The sequence below is a fragment of the Gopherus flavomarginatus genome, chromosome 10 (assembly GCF_025201925.1).
Source record: "Gopherus flavomarginatus isolate rGopFla2 chromosome 10, rGopFla2.mat.asm, whole genome shotgun sequence".
Lineage (NCBI taxonomy): Eukaryota > Metazoa > Chordata > Testudines > Testudinidae > Gopherus > Gopherus flavomarginatus.
In genome coordinates, this window is record NC_066626.1 from 59,105,569 (window position 1) to 59,132,195 (window position 26,627).

Below are 26,627 nucleotides of genomic sequence, written 5' to 3' on the forward strand. Positions count from 1 at the left end.
TATAAAACTATGGTGTTGGGCAGTGAAGCTGAAGAAGGAAATATCTAAAAAAGATGTATTTTAACTTCTTTCAGTATTATAAATGCTGTATTTTTCTGAGTTTTTATATTACAGGACCTTTCTCTTAATTAGGAAAAGACCTCTAAGAATGCTTGCTTCCATGTTTTCTTTAGCCTAGAGTTGCGTCTGTACGTTAATGTAAATGCATAATGTACATACTTTGAACATTTTTCGCTCTGCAAGTGGACATTTATTAATGGCAAAAGAGAACAAATCTTGTTTATATTTTAGCTGCATTGTTTCTGTCTATTAGCAGTCACCTGTAAAGAAAAAAAAATGTTGTGCTCCCCCCCATATTATATTTGAGAAAGTCTGAAGTTTTTAATATTTTAAGTTTTTTTCTGTTTTTTTTTAAACCTTAGAAATATCAGGAATGCTAAATCTTTTCTTCTGTTTTTGTTCAAAGACTTCTTGGAGGAGAAGATAACTGGGCTGAGAGCTTTCTCAAGTCTGTTTCATGGTGTTAATCTTTAGGAAAGAGAGCTTTTCTCCCAAGAGTTTATCAGGAGTTTGTTATATAGGTGTTGACAAAGTTTAAATAGTATGACTAATATTCCTTCCCTTTTAGTTGCTCAGGTTTCAGTTTTTTATGATGATAGGATCCCTCCACTTTGCCAGTCACATTTAAAACCTCCAGCAAAAAACAGAGTAGATAAGACCTAGTATTTCTAATGTACAAAAGAAGCAGAGATATGAATTTGCAGGCCTTTGTTATATAATGGGGAAAAGTTCTTGTTTTGAATGTCAATTATAAGTCTAGTCAAAGAGGTAGACTGGCTCACTAGTTGTTTTAACTTGAGAAAAACAAATGGTAAAAAGTCATAGGTGGAGAGGAATGGGAGATTTTAAAAAAATAGTTCAACTCTAATAGTCTAGTTAAAAAGGATTATTTCTCTCTCAAATGTTTCCCTGCTTTTCCTGCTGACTCCTACTGCTTTTGGTGAGCATTATCCATTTTCCTTCTTGGCCAGACAGGAGTGTGAGTTGTGAGGATGAATGACAGGTTTTCACTTCAAATATACTTTTCACCAGTTCAGTAACTTATGAACACATGTCCTCAATGTATCTTAAGGCCCATAGGTCAGTATTACAATATGACATACTGAGAAAATCTACTAGCCATAAACTTAATTTTCATATTAATATTTAACTTTGTTATAATATGACATTTGTGCCAATATAGTTAAGATTGTGTCAGCACTTCCAGATAAACTTCCCAATTTTTCATTGTTTGACACTTTTGCCTTTTCTCCAGACTGAAAACCTTAGCAAGGAAATCACACACACATAATTGACAAAATTGCAAAAATATTCGTTCTACTGTTTTTAAGAGGTAATACTGAGGGACAAAATGTTTTCTGGTGTCATGTCCTATCTTCTGCTAATGTACCAAAATTACATCTTAATTATTTTTTAAAAATATATACATGATTGATTAATCTATGATGTTATGACTTTTTGTATGTTTATTGTTTTATAAAAATTTCCAAGATATCAAATATTTTGAATCAGAGTGACATTTTATTTATCTGTGTTCCAGTTAACTGAAATTCTTGGTTAACAAAAGGTAGGTTATGTATCTCAGTAGGTATGTGCACTGAGCAATTTTATCTCCTTTTTCCCAGTTTAACTTTCTAAAAAAGTTTTAGATGTCTCTGAACTATTCAGGGGCAGAAACAGTTGTGGGCGATTGTACTATAGTTTGTTTAATGTATCTTTTCATGATAAATGCTAATAGCAGCAAAAGTACTCTTACAATCTAATGAGTAAAAATTGACCCACATATAAAAATGGATTTTCTCAAAATATCAGAATGGCTGTGATCCTTCAATTTAATAATAATAAACATTTATAATTCAATTTTTAAAAGATTTTTTTTTTAATAAAAATTGTTAAATAATGTTTAAAAGATGAAACATATGGACAGAAACCAATAAATTTAAACTAAGGCTGACACTTTCTCTTATTCATCTGATATGATGGAATCCCAACCTTTAATTTGGATTTCTTGCTTTGCCAGTTAGTGTCACAATATTTATCCTACATTAGTCTGCCTTTAAAGTAATTCTGATTTTTCTTAAAGAACATTGCATTAATTCTAGCTGTATTTTACAGTTTGGTTGCTGATATTGTGGTATTCAACTCTACTTTTAATATGGAGTCATTTCTTACATCTATCGGAAAATTTCTGAAGCTGATTCCTGACCACAGGCCTAAGGATCTGCAGAAAATAATCAGACCAAAGTGCCAAGTTCTTCATTTTCCAGTCAGATTTCCTGATGTGAGCAGGTCAGTACATTTGACTCTATTCTCCATATTATGTCATAACTTGTTTCAAATCTATCTAAACTGATAGCCCTTGCTGCTAAATTTTAACTGATTAGTTCAAGCATTGTTAATTAGGGAATTTGGTTCTATGTCACTGTGCTGCAAAATCCATTCACTTACAAAAGTATTTCAGTAACCTAACGGTATTCACATTAGGACCTGATACTGCACCAATGAAATCAATAGGAGGTTTGCCAAGCAGGTCAATAGTTAGTACATGTCATAGAAGGATAGTTTGATGTTAAGGAGGAACTGCTTATTTTTGGCAAAGATAGAAGACATTATTTGACTAGATAATTCACCAATGGTAATTTATTAGGTTGTTTTATTTGGAAAATCCAACTACTCTCTTTTTTCAAACCTATATAAGTGTTTGTGTTGAGAAGTAGAAAAAAAATTCCAAAGACTAGTGACAGTAATTAGTCTGTGACTGAGAAACTATATTTTCTTAGATATGCTGTAGTGGGATCTCCCCCCCAGTATTTTATTGCTTACAGGTAAGTGAAAAGAACTTCATTAATGTAGATCAGACTGGCATAATTTTGATGTTAATTGCAGTTATAGTAGCTCTGCACTCTACTTCAGTTAGTACAAAGGACATTTTTAATTACCTGTACTGCAGAACCCATCTTGAAATTAGCAAAGGGTTGTGTTATGTGGCTCAAAGGGAACATTCTGTAGACTCTTTTAACTTCTGATTAAACCTAAGACAATTGTTTTTTTCTATCAGAAGGAACTCTTCTCCTCAACAGGAGCTGTGTTTCAATGGGGCTTACACTAGCTAGAGATAATCAGTTTGCAAAACTGTACTATGCTCCTAAAAATAACATGAAGGGGGTTCTGCGTTTTTGCTGATAAGGATGGGAAACAGTGTAATGAAACTTAAATGGCTATGCAGGAGTCTGGGGTTTGATTTTATTTCAAGTTCCATTCTGTTTAAATATTCACACCTTAAACCTTTAACATGGACCAGTTAGCACATTACAAATAATTTCAAAGGATTTGTCTATTTGTGGAAAGTTTCTCTAAGGAAGAGTCATTTAACACTAAGACTAAGTTAGCAAATTTTATTTACACGTATAGCTTTGTTTTAAGGCTTAGAAAGGATAGCAGGATTCTAAAGCACTACACCAAGATTTGTAAACATGGATGACTAAAGTTAAGCCTTTGAACCCAAATTTAGGCACTTACATCGCTGTGGCCTGATTTTCTGGAGTGCCATTGAGAACTGTGAGTGCTTAGCACCTTTGAAAATTAGGGCATTTTCAATGGAATTTCTGCTCCTAAATCCTTTAAGTACTTTTAAAAATCCCGCTATGAGTGCCTGACCTTGGGTATGCAGGCATGATAAATATATTGTCACAGATTACATTAACTTTTAATGTACATTATCTTTAATTAATAATTTTAATTTTTATTGAGTCTTGTCTTTCTGAGGAATGACAGCTTTCTTACATTACAGATGTTACATTTGAAATTGAATCTAAAGGCCAGAATTTAAGCAATGTCTGTAAATATTATTATACATGTGCACATAACTGTATGCACACACAATTCATAGTTTGTTGACATGCCTATTAGAAAAACACATTTTTAAAAATCCATTCCATTTTTATATGAATAGGACCTGCTGATATATATTTTAATTTTCATTTAAATACTATATTTAGAAATGAGTTATAATTATGCTGTCTGGACAAAAACAAATATCATCGTAAAAGACAGGAGCATTAAAAAAAACTTTTCCATAACTTTGAATAAAGTTCTTGGTTTTGGGGGCTTTATCTGCATCCAGTATTTGCCATTTCTTTACAAGATTATGTTTTAAATAATGTTGAATGCACCCATGGCAACTGAATACAGTTTATTAATTTAGACTGTATTATTACAGTGAAATCTGGATGAATGGAGACTGAAGAGAAAAAGGTTAAGAAATATTGTGACCAAGCTAAGATTCATAAAGCAAGCTCTTAGCCCACAGTGTTTTTTTGAGTTATTTTCAAATGATAATTTGCTTTATCCAGACCAAACTCATACAGTGTAAGTAAGTGATTATTTGCATGACTGACAATCATTTGAATGCCTGCAGTCTTTTTAAAATGCATAATTTTGCCAAGATGTTGGAAAAAATATCTAGAAATTCTGATGGCAAAATTACCAAGGTGATTTTATCCCATGTGTGTGTGTGTGCGTGTGAGAGAGAGAGAGAGATGCAATTTTTATTTGGCTATGGCAGAGATGTTCTGAAAACAAAAAAAGTCTTGTTAGCAATATGATTGTGATATGTAAAAGAGTCTTTATTTTAAGTTAATATTGTGATTATAGGACAAAATAAAAATACATTACTATACAGTATTTGACACTAGAACAGGGCCATATGACTGCAGAATATAAAATTTCACTTGAGCAAATTCCATTATATTTTTATACGGTTATTAACCAAAGGTGCATGCGCACCCTAAAAGCGAGAAACTGCTACTCCAAATAGAAATATTTAGACATGAAATGAAGGTATAGTCAAAAGTGCATTCTGATACACTAGAAAACGTAACAGAAAATACTTTGTTTGATACAGAAACAAAACTTGAATGGTGTGAAATACTCCATTTTATATATGCACAATATACGTTTAAGATAAGTTGAAAATGACCTTATTCTGCATTGAAGAACTGCTTGATCAACAAGCACAGCATCTTTAACAGTTTTTTTTAAAAGATATTTGGTATAAGTGCACATCTTTGCTAATTATTGATAGGATCAGAGATGAACTTAGGTTTGACAGATAGTTGATAGGTTTGATAGAAAGCCACAGGATCTCTTTTCTAGCCAGAACATATGAAGTGGAGGAAGTTTCAGTCCTTTATCTTCAGTACACCAGTGTCTCTCCTCTGAGCCCCTCTCCAGTTTCCCTGAAGTCCTATCCTCTCTGCATTACTTAAGCTCTTTCTGTCCTCTGCTTCTGAGGGCGGAGGAAGAGGGACAGTTTCCCTCACTTATCTTCCTCTTAGAGTAAATCCCTGTCTCTCCTTTCCTCAGCTTAGGGATGCAAAAAACTGTTATGAGAGATGCCTATTCTGACTTACTGCACAGGGATCTCTTCTGTCTGTTATCAGTGCTGTGGTCCCAGGAAAAGGGAATGAAGACAGAACAGATGAGGTCCTGTGATCACAGATCTGCTCCCTCTTCCTGAGGTAAAAATAGCTCTGATCAGCTTTTCCTAGGGAAGTGGTTAGACAGTAGTTCTTGTCAAACACTGGAAAGAGGAGGAAGGAGTCACTGATTTGGGAGTCTTGAACAGGAAATTGACAGACCCCATCCTTTTCCCAGTGGCTGTCTTCAGCTAGTTCTAACCACGTGTGTAGTTTAGCTTCCATGTTGTTCTCTGTAGTGTCAGAACCAGCCCTGATATAATACTACTGTATCACTTACTTTTTAATTGGTATAGTTTTAAGTCTGATAGAGTATATATATATATAAATAGTGATCTTACAATAATTTTAAACTTACAAAACAAACAAAATTCTGAGTCAAGACTGTCATTCCATTGTGCATAGGTATTTCAAGGGATGCAGAAGAGTAGGTGATTTTACATGCCATATGTGCTGCCATACTTTTGTACAACACAGTGAGTTAAATCCAATGTGACTCAGAATTACCTTATAACGTCTTTTTTGTTTAACTAAGACTCTTAGTTGTATTGTAACATATGTAGTATTAAATTTGTGGTTTTGCTATTTTTTTCATTTTTAAAAATGAGGAAGGGGGGCACAGAAGCAAAAATTGCCTTTTCAATAACATTATCTTTTTGTACATGGACCTTCAGATGCAAGTACATATAACTGGAAGAATTTTGTAGGTCCTTTGCTGATACTTTGTATTGCTTGTCCACATTTTGATGTCTATTGGTCCATCTGCAGCCATACCACCTTCAGCTCACAAGCAAAGCAGGGTCAGACTAGGTCAGTTCTTGAATGGGAGACACTTTGGTATTAATTTAGATGAAATGTGCTATATAAATGTCAGTTACTATTAATGCTGCCCTAGCTGTAGTAAATCTTCATTATCATTTATAAATTTTTCAGAGCCATAGAAGAGCTATAATTATAGCTATAGAGCTATAGATAGTGTTTTGCAAACATGTTTTAAGTTATATATGTGTTCTAAAGAGATTACAATACAAGTTAGACAAAGGACAGATGGGATAACAGATGAAAAAAAAAAGAAGACATGAGAGGACTGTTATAGTAAGAGAAAACAGAGACCTTTTCTTTAAGTCAGCTTGGTAGTATCTTGTACTATATGTACTTTAAATTTGATGTGCTGAAAAAATAAAACTGTCAACAAACCGGGGAAGACTCGTATCCACAAGTCATTTGACTTTCGCAAGAGCTGAGCATGGAACCCGTTGCCAGTAGAGCGTGTAGTAAGTTGACATAAGATATGAAGCAGCCTAACAGCTTCTCTCTTATATTGGGGCTGCAGCTAGGGCTAAGGCAGCCACAACTGGTGCTCTGACTTTACCTCTACCTCACCCCCCGTGCAAGTAAAACTTGACATTTAAACTTTACATCTACTGTGTTAAAAATCAGGCTTTTATGCGATAAACATAATGGGTCAGATCCTGGAAATACACATGGCACAGGTTGTGAGGGAGATGGAAATGGGCATAAAGGTCAGCTGTGCACTTTTGCAGTCCTCCGGCCATTGTGTGAAGGGTTGGTCACCTGGTGCAAATTACGATAGTGTTCGGCCACTCTGTCTTATTCTGACTGTTAAGAGTAAGGGGTCAGAAATACAGCTGGGAACTGGCACATCTTAAGTGTGTTGCAGTCATTCCCCCTTTCTTTCAGTCATTCCTCTTGTGCCAGCTACAGGGATGGAAGATGGTCTACTAGCTTCTACTCCAGTTCTACATCTCCAGAGGATTACTTTTGTACTAGACTGATCCCCCTGGGGCCAGATATATCAGCTTCACAGCCAGAATCCTGTGGCAGTGAGTGCAGTATTAACAGCTCCTCCATAATGGAGATCTGGCTCAATAGTCTCACCTGTCCATTGAAACTTATTTGTATGGCAGAACTGTTTAAAGCTAATTTCTGTTTAGCTGTTCAGAGAAAAAAGAAGAGATTTTTGTTAACTTTTTTTTAACCTGTTGCAGAATTTTTCAGTTAAATATCATAGTAAACATTTAATCTCACGATAACTCAGAAGGATACTTAAGCTGAATTCTTTGTGCAACCTAGTTTTTTTTATTATATTGGGTACTACTCATGTTGCATACAACAGATTCCCATAAAACCTGCATTTTGTATTTACAGAGAAATTTCTCCAGAGAGTTAAGGTCTTGTAAAACATTCTTGTTCTACAGCATGAACGAATTATTATACTCTGGGGCATTAAAAGTGAAGTGTACTGAAGAAAAGAATTTTTCATTAAAATGCAGTTTATATTGATAAAACAGATTACTAGCATTTGTTGAAATGTGAAACTTGGATTTACCTATATCACTACATTACTAGTAGGTTTATTTTGGCAAGAGGGCTAGCATGTAATGTATATCAAGACCAATCATTATACACTACCTGTTAGTTTTTTATTAAATTAAATTGTCTTTCACTAAAGTAGTTGAAAAAATATGTACTCTGTCTGTATACTGAAGTAGCAGAATGTAGTAACCAAGAATATTAGAAAATAAAAGCTGTCATGTTATCAGTTTTGGCACAGTCATTTATCAATCAGTATTTTAAACATTGACAAGTGGTAATTTAATAGGGAATGACCCTGTTGGCAAGAAGTTCTAATGACAGATGATGCAAACTCATTTATTACTGTGGGGCTCTGCTGGCTTCTTACCTTTCTCAGTATCACAGCTCATACTTTCCAAGTCTGGGATGTGAGAAGCCACAAAGGGCAAAACCTGTGGCCCCAGGCCTGTAACCACTCCCATCTAATCTGTTCCTTTAGTTGCAAATTTCCCTATAGTATGGTTAGTAAAATCTGAAGTTTAGATACTGATTTAAACACCATTTCATTTGTGAGTAACATTCATAATAATACTTCCCACTTGTATGCAGCAATAATACTTCCCACTTGTATGCAGCAAAGTTTTTAGAAGTGTGTGTGTCTGTTGAGGGGAGGGATTTTGTTGTATTTTTGTTTGTTTGTTTTTTGTGGTTGACTTGGCTTTTGGTTGTACAATTTGAGACACTGTGTTCCTGGTTTCAGAGACAACTCCTCTTTCAATAATTTTGGTCAGCAGCACATTTCATTTGAGAACCTCAAAACACTTTACAATTGTTAACTAAGCACCCTTTATGGTGGGTAATTTATTTTTATTCCCATTTCAGAGAGAGGGAAATTGATGCATCCAGAGTCAATGGCAGAGTCATGACTGGAACCCAGTTCTGTGACTCTCACTTCTGTGCATATCCCCATAGTAAGTCCTTTTGGAGTCGGGGATAGCCTACCTTGCTGTGATTTATGTAAAGATTTGAAGTTGGGGACTTCATATTGAAGGAAATGACAACTGTGCTACGAGCTAACAGGGATAGCATTTTTAGGTCTCCTAAAATGCTCTATCAAAAAATAGCAGTTCAAGTATTCTTTGCTTTGAATAGTTTTGTTCATTTTACTTGAACTTGTTATGTGAGAATTTATTTGCATATTTCCAACTCACAGTCTATGTCACCTTACCAGAGACATGATTGTGGACAGTATTGTATGAGCTTTCTCAATTTAAACCTCTGACTGGGCTTTCTGTACCTTCTTATTTTAATTATGTCATTTGTTTTTCCTGCTGTTCTGGTGATCTCTCACAATAGAATGTTTTTTTTCTTCTTTTTCATGTTGGAATTTGGTTAATATCACTCCCATGGGGAATGATGTTGTAATTAGATTCAGTGCAGTTAAATCTATTTGGTTTTAAATTGTTACAGAGGGGCTTTAAGGTAAAACTATTCCATCTTCTTGTCAGAATGGAACAGGATTACTAAATAAGGGTAGAATCCTGCAAGGTGCTGAGTACCCTCAACTTCCATTGCAATCATTCAGAGTTGAGAGAATTCAACTCCCTGCACCATCAGTAACCTGGGACAGGTGGACAGAGATAGTAGATGGAAGTAAAGGCTTGGAATTAAGTGATGTAGTCAATTGGCGCATTAGCCAGACCACTGTGTTGAGAGCTCAGTTCAAACTCTTGCATTTTAGAAAATTCCCTGACCTCTAAGTTTTGTTTTTCAAAATTCTGCCAGTCAATATTTTTGAGCTATAAATATTTTTTCTTTGTAAAACTTTGAAGAATGAAAAACAAACAAACAAACAAACCCACCTTTCATGTGTAAGTCGTGCTCATGAAATTCTGAGGAGAAGTGGGAAAGTAGCCATCTTTGGTTATTTTCTTTTCTGAGTTGTTAGGTGAGGAGAGTGTGTAGATGGAGCAGAGAGTGAGAGAGCCTTATTGTTTAGATACTCCACACACATTCTTTTTGGTTATGTTAGGGAAAAAGAAGAATGGACAGAAGAGGAGGCTGCAATGAGAACTAATGGGGATGAAAAAGGGGGCAGAGGGTCCAGTATTTGGAGATGCTTTCCTATGAACGAGAACCAGAGCTTGAGTAGCTATGTTAAATAAAAACAATATGGGAACGAGGTGGCTTGCAGTATCAGTTAAGGGACTGTGGCAATGTGGACACACCTTAAGAGCACCCAGAAGGAGATGTACTTGGCATGCACCCAGTGAATGATAAAAACTATACTCCATCAAGAGAAGAGGGATGGAAGCACCATCAAGAAGAGAGTTAGACAGATCTCCTAACCTTGTCCTCAGTCATCTCACTGTTATTAAATGTAAAGCAATAACCAGAAGAATACCAAGTCTGATATATGCACTTTACACAGACTCTGCTTCTGGACTGCAAATGAAAAAAAAGTGTAAATAAAATAATTATAAACTGTGGTGGTAGCAGCAACAGTTAGTTCTCCCAGCCTGATCCCCAGTCAGGATTCCTACTGACTTTTTTTAACATGTAGCCAAAACGATACTGGATGTGACCTGTGCAGGCTATTCATATGATTAGCATATGAAAGTTTAATAATGAAGCATTAGGCAGGAGCCGCGGCACATAAGACATTCTGCAGATGTTTTAGATAATTAATTGCATTTTGGTGACATATTATATGTGTAATATATAAAATGATCTTTTGGGAACCAGAAGGAAACATGGGGCACTCCAATATGGCCATTATGTACAACATAAAGAAATAACCTGATGAAACTGTTGTTCAGTTTTTAAAAATTAGGTATGGGATGAGGTGAAGTGATTTTGGCTTTGGCAAAATTTCAGTTATTGCCTTTATTACACAAGGAAAATCTTGCCAGGTTTTGAGGTTTGGTTTTGGTTTTGCATTCACAGCTAGAGATATTGAATATTTTATACTTTGGACATTTCCCCTGCTCTGTTGTGACTCCCAAATGAAGTAATTCTCCTCTTTTCCCATTTAAATAATTCAAATGGAACCCCCAGCATTAACATACCAAAAGTACTTATAAAGGCATGCAGCAAACCAGCCTCAGCAGTAGAAAGATACCATGAGACTATGGAAATCAGCTTCAGCACTAGAAAGATACATATAAAAGTAGTGATAAGGACACTCCAGAGTTTTATATCTATAAGCACCAATTGGTTTGGGTGGTAATTCAGGATCTATGAAGGCCCTAAGTCCAATTGCCCCTCATCCTCACAGTTACCTTTTTACTAAAAGATCCTCATACTTCATCTTGTGTTGCCTAGATGCACCCTCATGAATGACAAGATAGTTCAGAGAACATCGTTCAGGGCCTTGCATCATTGTCTTCAATCTTTGAGTTTTGAGCACTGATGTCAGGTCCTGATACCAACCAGGAAAGTTGAATCAGACAGTATATTTACTCGTTGAACTGTGATTTCCCTTAGAGAATAGATACTGAAGAAAGAACTATATCTGTTTTCTGATGACAGGCTTTCACGCCTCAGTAGTAGATGTGTTCTCAACTCAGGACATGTGGAAAACAAACTTTCTTCATATTCACTGTACTCTGCATGTCTCCTCCCATCCCTTTAATCTGGTGGATCATGAGCAGAGCCAAGGAAAACACATTGTGTCTGCTTTAGATAATATCTAACTAGTTGAGCAGATTATGGTGTGTAACATGTTACAAATGATACTAGAACCTATGACCTTTCTAATCATTCTCCCTTACTACCTGTCAAGACTTGGCTTGCATGCAGGTGATATACCAGGATTTTGGCCTTTCAGACAAGGTTCTTTCAACTTTGCTATCATCCAGAAAAAAGGAGACCTCTGTCATATACTAAAGGATGTAAGAAGAATTGTACTTCTGGCTCTGACCCAGGTGAATGGGTTCTATTATCAAGTTTCTCCAAGATGCATTTGACAAAGGTCTGTTCCTTTTCCCCATCAGAATATAAATCATGTCTATGGGTGCTCTGTGAAGAGATTATATGGCTTTACCCTGTTGGCTCACCCTTCCAATTTGTAGTCTGATCTGATGCTGAGTTCACACACACGCTCCTCTTCAAACCTTTGGATTGTTTTATTTACAACCCTGAAAGATAGTGGTTCTAGTAGTTAAAAAGTATGAGTCTCTTCCTGTATCATTCCTGAGGGCCAAATTGTGGCCCAGCTTGTGTGGCTATGTAGGTGAATTGGCCGGGGGGGGGCGGGGGGGGGCTGTAAAAATGTTCTTATGCCTGCCCCTGCATGAGTTACCCCTACTATGGATAACTGTGCAGTAGCGAAAACAACCTGTCTAGGACTGCTGTGCCCTACTTCCCAACATGTGGGCCAGAAGCAGTGGGTTATGGGCAGAGCCCTGGCTCTGCCACACAATATACCTGCCATCAGAGATGTACCAGTGTGTCAGGGCAAGTGTAATGCACCAGACATACATCTGGTGCATTGTACGTACCCATGGAGGCACTTGGAAATGGGAGGAACATTGTGACTCAAAGAGTGGGAAAAAAAAATGAAGAAGAGTGTTGCTCTTTGCTTGACACTACTAGTAAAGTCACTATTCTTCACTACTTCATGTATAACCCAGTCATTAGCTTTCATATAATCAAAGTACATCCCTGTCTGTCTAATCTAGCTACGTAGCATGGCCTCCATTACCATATTATCTCACTGCCTTACCATATTTAATCCTCACCACATCCTTGAGCTAAAAAGTTACTATTATCCCCATTTTACAGGTGAATAAATGATGCAGAAAGAGACTAAGGGCATGTCTACACGTACAATGCTGAAGTGACCCAGCTGTTTCAAGAGCTCTTCTGTCGGCATTAAAAAACCACCTCCATGAGTGGCAGAAGCTATGTAAGTGGGAGAAGTGTCCCTCACGGGGGTGGTTTATTCATACCCCTGAATGACATAAATTCTGCCAACATAAGCTGTAGTGTAGATATAGCCTAAAGCAAGACATCTGTGGCAGGGCAGGAAATTGAACCTGGTTTTCTTGAGTCCCAGCCTAACTTCTAACACAACTCCAGACCAGACTGAAGGAGATTTGGTCACATGGGGCTCTTAAAATCTACCTGCAACACACTGATAAATACATAAATTAATCCAGAATTAAAGAAACAACCCATCCCCACCCTCCTTCTGCCCTTTGAAAAACCTGTTCAGTCACCCTGTTCAAAGATTCTAAGCAGAGCTCAAATGTTTCTCAGTCTACTGTAGGCAAGTGGATTAGACATTGTACTACCGAGGCCTATAAGAAATATTCATTTCACAGGGTTATTGTAGCGCATTAGGACTCACTCTTTTTCACACATTCAGCAAACACTGTAGGCTGAATATTTGGTTCCCTGTGGGCACAACTCTCAGACACAACTTCTTGAGGGCCATGGTTTAGTCACGATCCCTTCTGGCCCTACTCCAGTTTACTTTTGCTAGCTGAAGCACTGAAGTTTGGATGACACTTCTCTGTTGGGAGATATTCCCTGTTGGAATCGGAATAGGTTTCTTTTAACCTTACCCTCTTGATGAGTTTTTGTAGTGGCTAGCTTCTTATCCCTGTGTAGAGGGGATTGCTTGCAAAATCTCATCAATCCACACTGGAGGCAGCTGAGTCACCGGGAGCTTTTTACCTGTGATCTCATTTAAATGTTGCAGCCATCTGCTCTTCAGCAAAGTTTATCACAGTTACCTTGTTTCTTTAAGATCATTTATGTGGTCTGCTATCTAAATTTAAATTACCACTTTGGACTTATTCAGCTTTATCTATGAGGAGGAGAAATGAAGGATTTGACCCTCTTTAGGGTGCCAAAATTATGCTCCTGTTGGTTGTCAGTTGTCTGACAATCAGAGGAAGGACTGCATAACTTCAATGAGAATTTATGGCAACCAAGACACACACATGAATTATCAGGTGAGAAATTCTCCTTTCTCCTCCCCCCTGCCCCCAGCAATACCTGATGGGCATCAAATAATATAACTTTAGGTTTTCAAAGTAGCTGAAATATTTTTAAAAGTATCCAATCCTGAAATCACTTGTTCATATGTATGTTAGTAACTTATTATTCTGTGAGCATCACTTCATTTTGGCTAGCAATAAGTCCTGTTCAGTCATTGTGCTGCATTCGAATGTTTAAAGCTGAAATGTGCATTGGAATCTGTTTGTTTGCAGCAGATGATTTGCCTAAGCTTTGATGCGCAGTCACTTTCTGACATTTGTGTATTTCAGCAGTGAACAATGTAAACTCATTTTCTGAGCACTTTGATTACTTGCACATAGCAGCGCCCATGGCATGTGACAGAGAAGAGCACTCTATCCACTAATCAGATAGATATGCTTCAAGCGTATTTACACAAAATAATGAAAACAGCTGTTAGATACCTTTAAACTTGAGTGTGTTTTGTTATTAATCTACTAGCCCGTACACATGACACTATAATTCTTCGCTCACTCAAGTTGCCTTTAATGACACAGTAATAAAACTGAGAGGGATGAAAGTAATGGAATTGTAGAATGTAATGCCTCAATTGTCTACAGTGTCTTCCTTTTTGCCAAAATAAACCACAATTAGGTCCATATGGTGTTTTGAAGTTTTCAAGCAATGACCCTAATAAAAAGTAATGAATTTCTGACAAAAGAAAGCATGGTGCTCTTTTAAGCAGATATCTTTGCTATTGATCTAGTAATGATTGCAGACTGATATGCTAATAGAAGAAGAAAGGTTCAACATGTCTGTTACAAGCACTTTCATTTGTGGTTTATTTTACTCATATGAAATTCAGATTGAAAAGGTAGAAACATGTTGTAATCCATTAGTTATTATTTCCTTTTTAAAGACTTATTATTTAAAGAAAACAAATGGATTTTTCTCAGAAATATGATGTTCCTAAGGCAGCTGTTAACTTGGAGGACATCTTGCAAAGGGAATGGCAAGGATGTATTATGTGGGAATGTCAAATTTAACCTGCACGTGGAGTGTGTTTTTTCAGAGTGGTACCCGTGTTAGTCTGTATCAGCAAAAAGAATGAGGAGTACTTGTGGCACCTTAGAGACTAACACATTTGTTTGAGCATAAGCTTTTGTGGGCTAAAGCCCACTTCATCAGATGCATGCACTGGAAAATACAGTAGGAAGACATATATAAAGAGAACATGAAAAAATGGGTGTTGCCATACCAACTCCAGTGAGACTAATTGATTAAGGTGGGCTATTATCAGGAAGAGAAAAAAAACCCTTTTTTGGTGATAATCAGGATAGACCATTTCAAACAGTTGACAAGAAGGTGTGAGTAACAGTAGGGAGAAAATTAACATGGGGAAATAGTTTTTAGTTTGTGTAATAACTCATCCACTCCCAGTCTTTATTCAAGCCTAATTTAGTGTCCAGTTTGCAAATTAATTCTATTTCTTCAGTTTCTCACTGCAGTCTGTTTTTGAAGTTTTTTTGTTGAATATTTGTGACTTTTAAGTCTGTAATTGAGTGACCAGGGAGGTTGAAGTGTTCTCCGACTGGTTTTTGAATGTTATAATTCTTGACATCTGATTTGTGTCCATTTATTCTTTTGCATAGAGACTGTCCAGTTTTGCCAATGTACATGGCAGAGGGGCATTGCTGGCACATGATGGCATATATCGCATTGGTAAATGTGCAGATGAACGAGCCCCTGATAGTGTGGCTGATGTGAATAGATTCTATGATAGTGTCCCTTGAATAGATATGTGGACAGAGTTGGCAATGGGCTTTGTTACAAGGATAGGTTCCTGGGTTAGTGTTTTTATTGTGTGGTGTGTGGTTGCTGGTGAGTATTTGATTCAGGTGGGGGCTGTCTGTAAGCTAGGACTGGCCTGTCTCCCAAGATCTGTGAGAGTAAGGGATCGTTCTTCAGGATAGGTTGTAGACCCTTGATGATGCGCTGGAGAGGTTTTAGTGGAGGGGGGCTGAAGGTGACGGCTAGTGGCATTCTGTTACTTTCTTCACTTTGTTATTCTGTCTCTTTAAGTCTTGCCATGGAGAGGGAATATGACACTTCACTCCACTCCCCTTCATCTAAACAATTAAACTATGTATTGAGTGGTTGTACGGGAAGTAGAGAAAGGGTATTCAAATACTTAGTGATGGAGGCTGACTTAGGGACAACCATCAAAAAGCAATGTGTGCGCCAATATTATTGCAATGAAGCAATAGTAGCATCAGAAATATAAGTAATATAGTCTAATGGAGAGAGGAAAATGGGACCCTGAAGCAGAGAGATACAGAGATGCCTAAACCAGAGGGGATAGAGAGGGAGAAAAGAAATCATTGACTTGATGAACTCTAATTATTCCTTCAGATTTGTTGAGTAAATGAGAGTCCCAAACCTGGACAGTTCTAAATGGCAGAGTTGAAGAAAACCTCCTTGATAATCTATTACTATTATTTAATAATTGATTACTTGTTCACCCTGAACAGTGTGCTTAGTGATGTACAAGTTACATTTTTTACAACCTAAAAGTGCACTCTGGATTGGCCTCTAAACAAAACCTGCCTTTCATCTGCCTTTGGTCACCTGTACGAATGGTACCTCAGTGAGCCTCCTTTGTCATATTATTCTATTTATCTGATTAATATTACAGTTTTTCTTAATGTTTTTCCTGTATTTTGATTGGAGAATAAAAACAAGGTCCTAACAACCATTTTTTTATTAAAGATTTCAGAGCTCTTTTGCAAGAAATGATGTTGATTAGAATCATAGAACTGGAAGGGACCTTGAGAGGACATCTAGCCCAGTCCCCTGCTCTCATGGCAGAACTAAATATTATCTGGACCATCCCTGACAGGTCTTTGTCACATCTGCTCTTAAAAACCTCCAGTGATGCAGATTCCTCAATGATGCAGATTCTGGTGTCCTAGTCAAATTCCTGTTTTATTTTCTGTCTACCAGAATTCCCCTGCAGTTTCATCCATAGATGGTATTTGCTTTTTTTCCGGAATTATTGAGTAGTGAGGTATTGTTAAGCAATTGCTACATTCCAGCATGGAGATGGCAGTCAGTGGGTGAAATGATTTATGCAAATATGTGTACATTTCTACATCATAGGGTGGAAGAAATACATAATGTAGAAATATAAATAAAGTTCAGAGAAATGTAAGTTACTTGTGCACATGCATTTCTGGTGCATGGTGTGCTCCAGGCTGAGCCCTGCACTCCTGCTCAGGAAAGGGCAGGCAATAAAATCTCCGTATTCACCTTCTGGGCTTCCATTGGAGCGTATTTAAAATCCACCAGCAGTTTCATACAACAGGATATGCTAAGTCAACATATCTCCTATCCACCCTGCTCACACACCTCTGTGGCCAGTGCTGCCCATGTTTTAGACAACAGTGGCCATCTGGGGGCCCCCAATGGAAATCTATTTATCTATTTTTGCTTCTGCAGCCGCCTCATTCTCTGAGTAGACTTTCAGTCCCAGGGATCCTGAACTTAAACTAATACTATTGGAAGTTAGCATAACCTTGGGCTGAGTAGCGCCTTATATCTAAACTAAATTTTCCCCTTTATTTATGTCTTTACTTCCTTTTATGCTTTTAAATACTCTCTTCTTCTCTTTACCTCTTACAGGTTTATGCTTGGTTATTCTGTCTCTCTTAGTTAGAGAGACTTTATCCCTGGTGAGATTGCAAACTTTAAAATATATCCTACTTTAACAACAAATCATTTACCTTTCATGTGTTTTTCCCTTTTATCTTTGCCTCTTGAGATAGCTCTCTCTCTCTAATATTTCACTAATAACCCATAGTCTTATATTTAGTTCTTCAGTTTTCAGAGTAGCAGCCGTGTTAGTCTGTATCCGCAAAAAGAACAAGAGTACTTGTGGCACCTTAGAGACTAACAAATGTATTTCAGCATGAGCTTTCATGAGCTACAGCTCACTTCTCCAGATGCACAGAATGGAACACACAGACAGGAGATATTTATACATACAGAGAACATGAAAAGATGGAAGTATGCATACCAACAGGAAGAGTCTAATCAATTGAGATGAGCTATTGTCAGCAGGGGAAAAAAAACTTTTGAAGTGATAATTAAGATGACCCATAGAAGGTGTGAGGAGAACTTAACATAGGGAAATAGATTCAATTAGTTCTTCAGTGACGTTCTAATGAAAAATTTGTGCTATCACAATAATTGTAATGACAACAGACTGTGATAACTGGAATATGGGTTGTGAGTGAGAAAATTCTTATTCCAGATGAAATTATTACTACATTTTTGAAAATTGTCTATTGTTCAAGTTTTGGTCAGTGTACTGAAATCCCTCTTTTTCATGACGTCTTCAGTGGAGATTCTCACTCTTTCTTTGTTAAATCACAACATTAATTAAAACAAGTTAAGAACTGATGATGTGTAAAGTTTTGTTTTTAACACTAAAACATTTGAATTATAGCCATGGGTGCACAGAAAGGCATCTGAAAGTACTAATCTGTTTCTTTTCTTTTCCCTCCTCCTCCCATTCCTATAGTTCAAATATGTCCAACTGGATTTTTTTATTTAAAAAAAAAGTTCCAGGCTATGAACTTTGTATGCCAAATTTCAGATTGTAGCATGTTTTTATGGTTGAATTAAAAATCCGTTGAGATAAGAGTGTATAATGAAAATATTGGCATGCTTGAACTATTAAATATGGGTCTAATCATGCAGTGAATGAGTGTTCATGTGCTCAAGTCTTTTGCAGGCTCTGTCCCTACAGTGGGAAATTTAGCAAAGTTAAGAAGTATTGGCTTCAAAATGTTAGGGCCCACTTCTGCAATCACTTATTTGAGTAGTCCAACTGATGTCAAATACTACTTACTTGTAATAGATTTCAGGATCCAACTCCATTTTTATAATAGACCAATTGGAACTCTGTCATGGAGGCTCCAGTTAGTAAATACCTGGGCCAAATTCTGGTTCCATTGAAGTCAATGAAAATCTCACAAGAGTCTTCGGTAGCCCAGGATTTAGCCTTTAGACTGAAGAGTGAATACATTGATATTACTGATACATTTTACCTCTTATTATAATAAAATAATGTTACAGAAGTGCCCAAAATATGTTAGATATTGTACTATTATTACTATAATAATTTACTGTTTATATTACAATAAAACCCAAAACATTCCACATTTCTAGACTCTGCAGAAATCACAATTCATCACCTGAAGTACTTATACTTTAAAAAGATAAGGCATGGATGAGGAGTGGGGAAAGGAATATAACATACAAGCAAGAGTATTTTTTTGTTGCTTTGTTTGTTTCACATAGTTTTACATGATTAAAAATGCCAGATCTTACAAAGTATTATGCACATGAGTAACTTAACTCATGTATGTAGTCTCACCATGCATACATGTTTGCAGGATTGAACCCTTACTGACCAGTTACTAATTGCCCTTCTATCTAGCTATTAATAGTTGGGTAATTTTCTGTAGGTTCGGTATGGAAATGGGTGGATGAAGGAGAGGAATATATTTTTAAATCCTTTTTACAAAGGAATAAATTAATTATTTTATTCTTGTTTGAAAATTTTGATTTTAATTAATTTTTTGGAACATGTATCACAACTTTTTTAAAAAATAAATCAAAGCTCTTTTTTATTTTGAAGTGCCTTATTGCGTGATGATCAAAGATGATGAGTTTTACCAGTAGGTTAAGGAGACAAGTTTAAGAAAACATTTATTATACTATGATTTGAGAACATAACCAAGTTGTAGAGGTTACGTTCAGAATAGCATGAACTAGTACAGCAACATTTTAGTAAATCGGTGTATAAACAAACATCTGTTGCAAGAATGTAGGAATGACATCATAAAGAATGTATGCAAAAATTAATTGAAAAAGAATGATGGAGAATTGCAGCATGCCTTTAAGTCTAAATTGATTTTTTCCTTCAGAGTGAAAGTGGGATTCTTGTGCAACATTCCAATACCATAAAGTATTTAACGTGTAATATCCTATTAATGTACCTAAAAATTAGGCTCCGGGTCATCCAATAAGAATAGTACTTACAGTAATACAGTATATGTAATATGCAATTATCTTGACAATAGTTTTATTTTTTCAACACTTTTGTCATAAAAGAGCAGTAAGATACAATGAATTTGATTCATTTTGTGTGTGTGAATCATTTAATAGGCCATTACATCTATTATATTAGCCTCTATTCTCCTTTCAGAGCTTTTCATTATAAGGCTGTCTTTAATAGAAAGAAGTTTAACCTTCCCTCCCAGATAGATTGAACCCTATACCAGTGTAAACATTCTCATTATAACATAAAATCCCCTTCCCCAAGGGCAGCACTATAATTATGTTGCAGTGTGTTGTACAAATGTTTCTCTTAAAAATGCTGTCTCATTCTTGTCCTCAAGTTTTTATCATTTTCATTATGAAGAGAATCAATAATACCTTTAAACTGTAATTTAATAATATACATATGATCTGATTATTTTTTAATTTTTCAAGTTATTTTAATCAAGTTTGAGAAGAAGTCATCAGTAAAATTGCTGTTGATTTATAAATAGGATAATTAGAGGCTTTCCTCCTAAGTACTGTTCACTGGCATTGTGGCTGTTTTTATTGCCTAGTCAAGCCTCTTCATTCAATTTTAAAATTGCCTTTTGAATGAACTGCACTACGAGCTTGCCAAACAGTGTCACCATTAATACCTTACCTCCTCTGTTTCATTGTCCAGTCTGTAAATGCACAATAAATTGTTTGATAAGGAGGTCAATGAGGTTGTACTAGTTTTTAAGTGAATTACAGCCAAACATTTCAGATTATGTCACACACTTATTGCTATTGTAGCTCTGTGTTTAAAAGATAGTGATACAGTGCTTGAGTAGTTCATTTTGTATGGTTTCTTGAAGACTGTATACAAATCAAGATGGCTATGTTCTTCAGTAAGCTGGCAATCTTTACATAAAAAACAGAGAGGAAAAACCACCTTATGAACTGAATGTACGATTTTGTAGTGCTTTCCTTAAACTACTTAGCTATGTTTTCAGTGGTGAGATATACAATGCGGGCTCCATAGGGATGAGTTAGGACAACAATTTCTGAAGCTAGAAAAGTATTTTCAGACTTACTAATTTTTAAAGGATGCAGAAGTATTTCAGGAGAGGCCTGAAGCCCATTTGTTACTAATACAAAACCACTCAAATTGCCAGTGTTTTCTGATACTGGATAGCAGTTACATTTCTATGGATGTGTAAACTCATTGAATTTGGAGTGTGTATGGAGAATTGTGTCAGTCTTAGGTACGTCTTGTTATAGGCATTGTTCCATTGGTTTCACTTACAATCCCCTAAACTTGATCTAGCTGGGGGAGGTTATGACTTTGGTATAGGCTTTTTTTTCCCCTATACAGAATATGCAAGTATTTTTGAGATAGAAATTTAAAAGGCAAAAATAAGAAACTTTGTGCTTGTTGAGTCTAAAAGAAAGTCTGTTTGTGTGCATCTCTCCCTTTGTAACAGAAGGAATGTTTCTTATGTTTCTGTCTTCAGACAGTTGGCACACATTTCATCTCAGCAGCTGCTTTCTCTTAAAGTGCAGTAGAGTGTAGGACTGTAGTGACACTAGCATTAATACTTCACATTCTGCTATCATATGCTGTCACTGTGAAATATGGATCTAGGTTACATGTGTTTGCAGACTTTGTACTGCTGAATTATGAAAGCTGACTCCGTTGGAGGATTGTGTTGTATTCAGAGACTGTGAACTGAACAATAAATGAAGCAGTAAGGAACTTATAGTGATACATAGTATCCTACTTTTTTGGCCTATTTGAGCCTATAGCTTAAAAATGTAGAATTGCCAAATTAAATGTAATTTACTGTCTTAAGAAGAGGTATTTTAATAGGCATCTACATATTGCTGTCAAAAGGCCCCCTTTACTTACGATCTGTAAGCTTTGTTTAAATAGTATTTTTATATCCCATTTTGGACTATTTTATAAATTACTGCATTTCAGATTACTGCAATTTACTACAAAGTGAAAAATAGGAAATATCATTTTGGGAACAATTAATTATTTCATTTGCAGGAATCAAAGTGTACCTGTGAATATAGTTATACCATTTCAGATTGTCTAGATACAAGAGTGTGTACATATACGCTCTCTTTCTCTCTCTCTCTCACACACACATACACACTCTCTCTCTCTCTCTCTCAAATTCTGGGAGTCACTGGTAGTTTTGCCCAGATTTCACCCATGATATCTAACCAATGAGTAATTAATGGCCAAACAAAATTGTACTGAAAGGGAAAATTTGAGAATATTTTAAAATTATTACTTAGGACACTAATAATTTCTTGGCATAATTACTTGGATGTGACTCTTACTACAGGCTTCCTTGCATACATTTTCATTACAGTGAGAATATTTTAGTAATGTACTAATAAAAGTAAGTATTGACTGGAGTCCAACGTTCTATCAAAACGTACAACAACTTGGAATACCTAAATTCACCCGAATCTTATGATTTCTGTTCCTTGGATTAGCTGTGTCTTTGAGGCAGTAATAGATCCAGTCATAGAAGAAAGACCAACTTGCTGCTTTCACTGCACACTATGCATAAAAACTTCAGGCTATGTTTGTGGGTATCTGAGTACTAGGGAGAAAGAATTTGAACAGCAAGCAGATAATTTCTTTTCATTTTTAACTTTTAATCTTCACATATGGGCAAGGAGGGAAGTAAAGATACATGACACCCTATAATGTTAGACTGCTCCACTGGTAAATGGGCTTTAAGCCATACCTCCTTAGCGATTTTCAAGCAGCAGAACTAATATAGCAGGCATCATTACAAGGATGTTCTAACACTCAGCACAGTGCTCTTGTTGCAGTCATCATGAAATAAATGGCAAGACGTATTGAACTCATCTGCATTGTAACTGGTTACATACTGAATATTTTATTGCTTAGTGTATGTGCAGTGCCCAGATGGTAACTCTACACTCTTTTCATGTAGGCTAGGGGTATGCGTATTAACCTTTGGGTGAAGTAAATGGTGTCATGCTCTTATCACCTACTAATTTGGAGCTTTCTTTTGTATGTAATAGTTATTTGGAACAGTAGTGTTTTTCCCATATTAAGCAGCCCTCTCTCTACACATCAGAAATGGCCCTCTTTCCCATAGCTACCTTTTACATTATCATATTATTCTGTAGCCTCTTTTTAATTTTGACTAGGTGTCTGATAAGTTTAAATATCTTTGTCAAGAAGTATCCTAGACTACAAAACCATCCAATCGGATTTTGTTGTATAATAGTACATTGTTCAGTTGATTGTAAAGAACATACCAACAATTTTAGCAACAGAATTTAATTTACAGATGAATCAAGTTAAAGGCAATAGCATCGTGTTCCTCTTTTGATTCCTAGCTATATATATAGTTAATCAACATGGTCCCATTTTCTCTGTAAGAGGCAGCAATATCAGTCTTTCTGTTTGTGCTTTTTCCCATGATATTCACCAATCAGCCTTTTTCATAAGGACAACGTGTAGGGATTCTGTTCTAAGAAACTGAAGTTTTTCTTTAATAAATATAAAAAGAAATAGAGAAACCAAAAAATTTACTTAGAGATAAAGATTTGTTTGGGAAAAAAAGTGTTATATTCTGCATTTTCTGTTTGGTTAGAGTCTGCTTTTGTTTTTCATGGTGCTGATCAATTTGTGGCCATCATCTCAAACTAAAAGAAGCGGAATTATTGTTGATGTTCTCATTTACAAAGCCACTTTGTAGTTCAGTATTTTTCTGTAGCTTTGTAAATATAATGCTATCTTATTTAAAAAATCTTTAGATGGCATATGTCAGTAAAAACCAGCACCAGTTAGCTTATAATTGGATCTTGTTTTCAATGAATGGTTACCTGCCTTTTAAATGGGAAACTACAGTTGATCTGATAATTTTATAATCTCATAGGTATATATAAAGCATTGTATGGAAAAATTTTGCATAGCTGGGAAATGGATTTGATACTTCATAGTATTTTTCATCTTTTGTTTATATTATTTTATAATTAAATTACAACTAAGTCTTTAAAATTATTAAATATAAAATTTAGCCATCACATACATGTCTGCAGATATAGTTTGTTAGGAAGGAAGTGTTTCTCGGCGTCTGGCTGCAGGAAAAAGTCTGGTGACCTTTATAGTTAATTTCTTTTTCTTTTTTTTTTATTTGCAGGGTATTTTTTTTATATGAACGATAGTTACATGTTTTCTACACATTTTTATACTAGTAATTGAACTAACCTTAAAACCACCGTGGAACGCTGTAGCGCTTCTCTTGCTTCCAAGTACTGATTAACTGTTCTGGTGTCATAGAAATAGATTATTTGCTCAGTTGTGTCATTAATGCACAGCTCTGCATTGGGAGCAGTGTGGAAGCTCACCACTCCTTTGGAGACCATTGGGAGGTGGTTGCTAACGCTAAATTAAATGAAATCTCCTGTGCAACTCCATTGCATGAGGGTCTGTCATTAAATGACAGCACTACATATGCAGCATGCAGTACTACAGAATATTCCATATGTGCATCTGAGGTTATGAAAGAATCTCCATTATGTCAAACTGTATTGTATTATTTGCTAAGAAAAATGTTTCTTTACCATGTGTTGTCTGGCCATGAAATAAGTAACCAAAACGCACAAGGAGAGAGACCAAAGATCTCAGAGTGTGGAGATCAGCAATTTTTTGTCTCACACAACTTTGCCAATTTTTAAATTGTGTAAATCATTAATATGGAAATATCTTAAATAATTAAACCCCAATCTGCTTGTTCCCTTGTGTTGTTTACAGCTGGACTCAGTTTCTGTAACAGGTTTCAGCTGTAGTGATTTCCTGACTGAGAACAAGACCTATGCGAGCCCTCTTCAGAACTGATTCCAGGGACAGGCAAACTGTACAGGTGCATGTGGCAACTTCTTGCCAGGCAAACACTGGAAATGAGAGTGATGGAAAGAAAGTTTCTTTTTTTTTAAATAGGAAGAAGATGAAAAGTGGTATCAGTGGTAGGACCTTTGTAGGCACTGGGGGTAAACAATGGGAATCCCCTGAAAACTCAGGAGCGGAACTAAAGAAAACCGTGTTATTCTGTAACTGCAATGCTTCCTCTTATTAGTGAGGTAGGCTCGCATTGGCCAGCTTTGACATATGGGGCAGGAGGGAGCAGTAACTGCACATATTGAGGATCCCACTTGCTGTGCTATGGAGCTAACAGAATTCTCACTTCCTTCCGGTGGGCCTTCTTCAGTTCCATTGAGTTTCAGCAGCTGGAGGGAGGAAGAGCAACAGGCCTTCTGTCTAGCTCAGATGCCAGTTTAAGTTAGGGAGGGAGGCGTTAAGAGACCACTGCTGCAGTTACTGCATCAAACAGCAGCTGAGGTACATGTAATCCTGGCCCTTTACTATATAGGTCACTATGTCATACCTTTAAATGCCCCGCAAACCAGAACTGTCATGGAGTGAGTGCTTTACCTTCCTAGTAGAAGACGGTCCCCTATACTCCTTTGCTGCTCCCTGCCATGAAAAGGACCACATGTCCTACTAGTGCTGGATTACATGACAAATTAAAGGCCTTACCTGTCCTTGATTTAACATAAGGTCAGGTTTTTATGCTGCTCCAGTGATCTGTGGCCATCTCTAATAATCTCTCTGCTTGAATTGGTCATGCAATTATATGAAATTTGGAGACTCCACCCCAGCTGACCAGCTCACCCCTGTCCCTTACTAGGATAAGGCCCAAGATTTCTCTTAGCTTTGTAGCATCTTCCTAGTACAGCAGCTGGACGTCCATCTAGAATCAGCAGCTGCTCTATAAGACTGCTGCTTCCCCTTGCCCTAGACGTCATCAAACAAGGCCAATGATTTGAAGTCAAAATCATTAAAAATGAAACTTTGTTTAAAAACTAGCTGCTAAATTGAAATTTAAAACCAAAAGAAAATAACGGATCTAAGGATTTTCAGAAACAGCAGAATAACTTGGATGAAATTTCTTGACTTCTGTGTATTTAAAATGTCAGCCTTAACAGTACATTAATGTAATCGTTTTGCATAAATTGCCTTTTAAAAATAATTAAAGTTATTGCAAGAATCAGCAATACAACCAGAATAGCTTTAGGGCTTCCTGTGAGAATACACTGAACTTTGGAGCACAGTTTGATCACAAGACCATATATGATGTACTGGTGTAAGCAGACAATATCTGCTGAATTTGGTTAATAAAGTTCAATGATTAGTATAACTGGGGCCAAGCAGAGAGGCTAGAAATGCTGGTGAGCCCCCATCTAAAGGCAGGATGGAAGAAGCAGCAGTAGGAAAAAGTCTTAGATTTTTTCATATGAGAAGACTAACGCAAAATTGAGAGGGATTGAGCTTCCATAATTAGGAAGTTTGGTTCAAACTTGGATATTTATATGAATGGACTTTTTGACCTAGCTGAAATTTTGACATTTTTAGTTGTGGCAATACATACTAGGTAGGCTAGTGTGGGGAGCAAGATTTGGTCCTGTGAAAAGTTCCTTTTTTTCACTACTCGGATGCCACAGAAGGAACTTTACAACTACCCTGAACATATAGCATATAAGAATTCCCTCAGGGGATAAAACTCATAGAAAGCTTGTTTAGCTGGCTGTACACCATCTGCTTCTGGCCCTGTTCACGTGTAGGGAACCTGCAATGGACAGGAAGGTGTGTGACAGGAT

General features: G+C 36.4%; 1 protein-coding gene across 1 annotated transcript in view; it reads left to right on the forward strand.

Annotated features, from left to right (window-relative positions):
* The window catches only part of GTDC1 (glycosyltransferase like domain containing 1), a 288,981-nt gene that overhangs the window by 145,656 nt on the left and 116,698 nt on the right, over window positions 1–26,627 (forward strand). Inside the window, 1 exon segment of the mRNA XM_050969376.1 lies at window positions 2,176–2,349. Within this exon segment, the coding sequence (XP_050825333.1) occupies window positions 2,176–2,349 (174 nt within the window).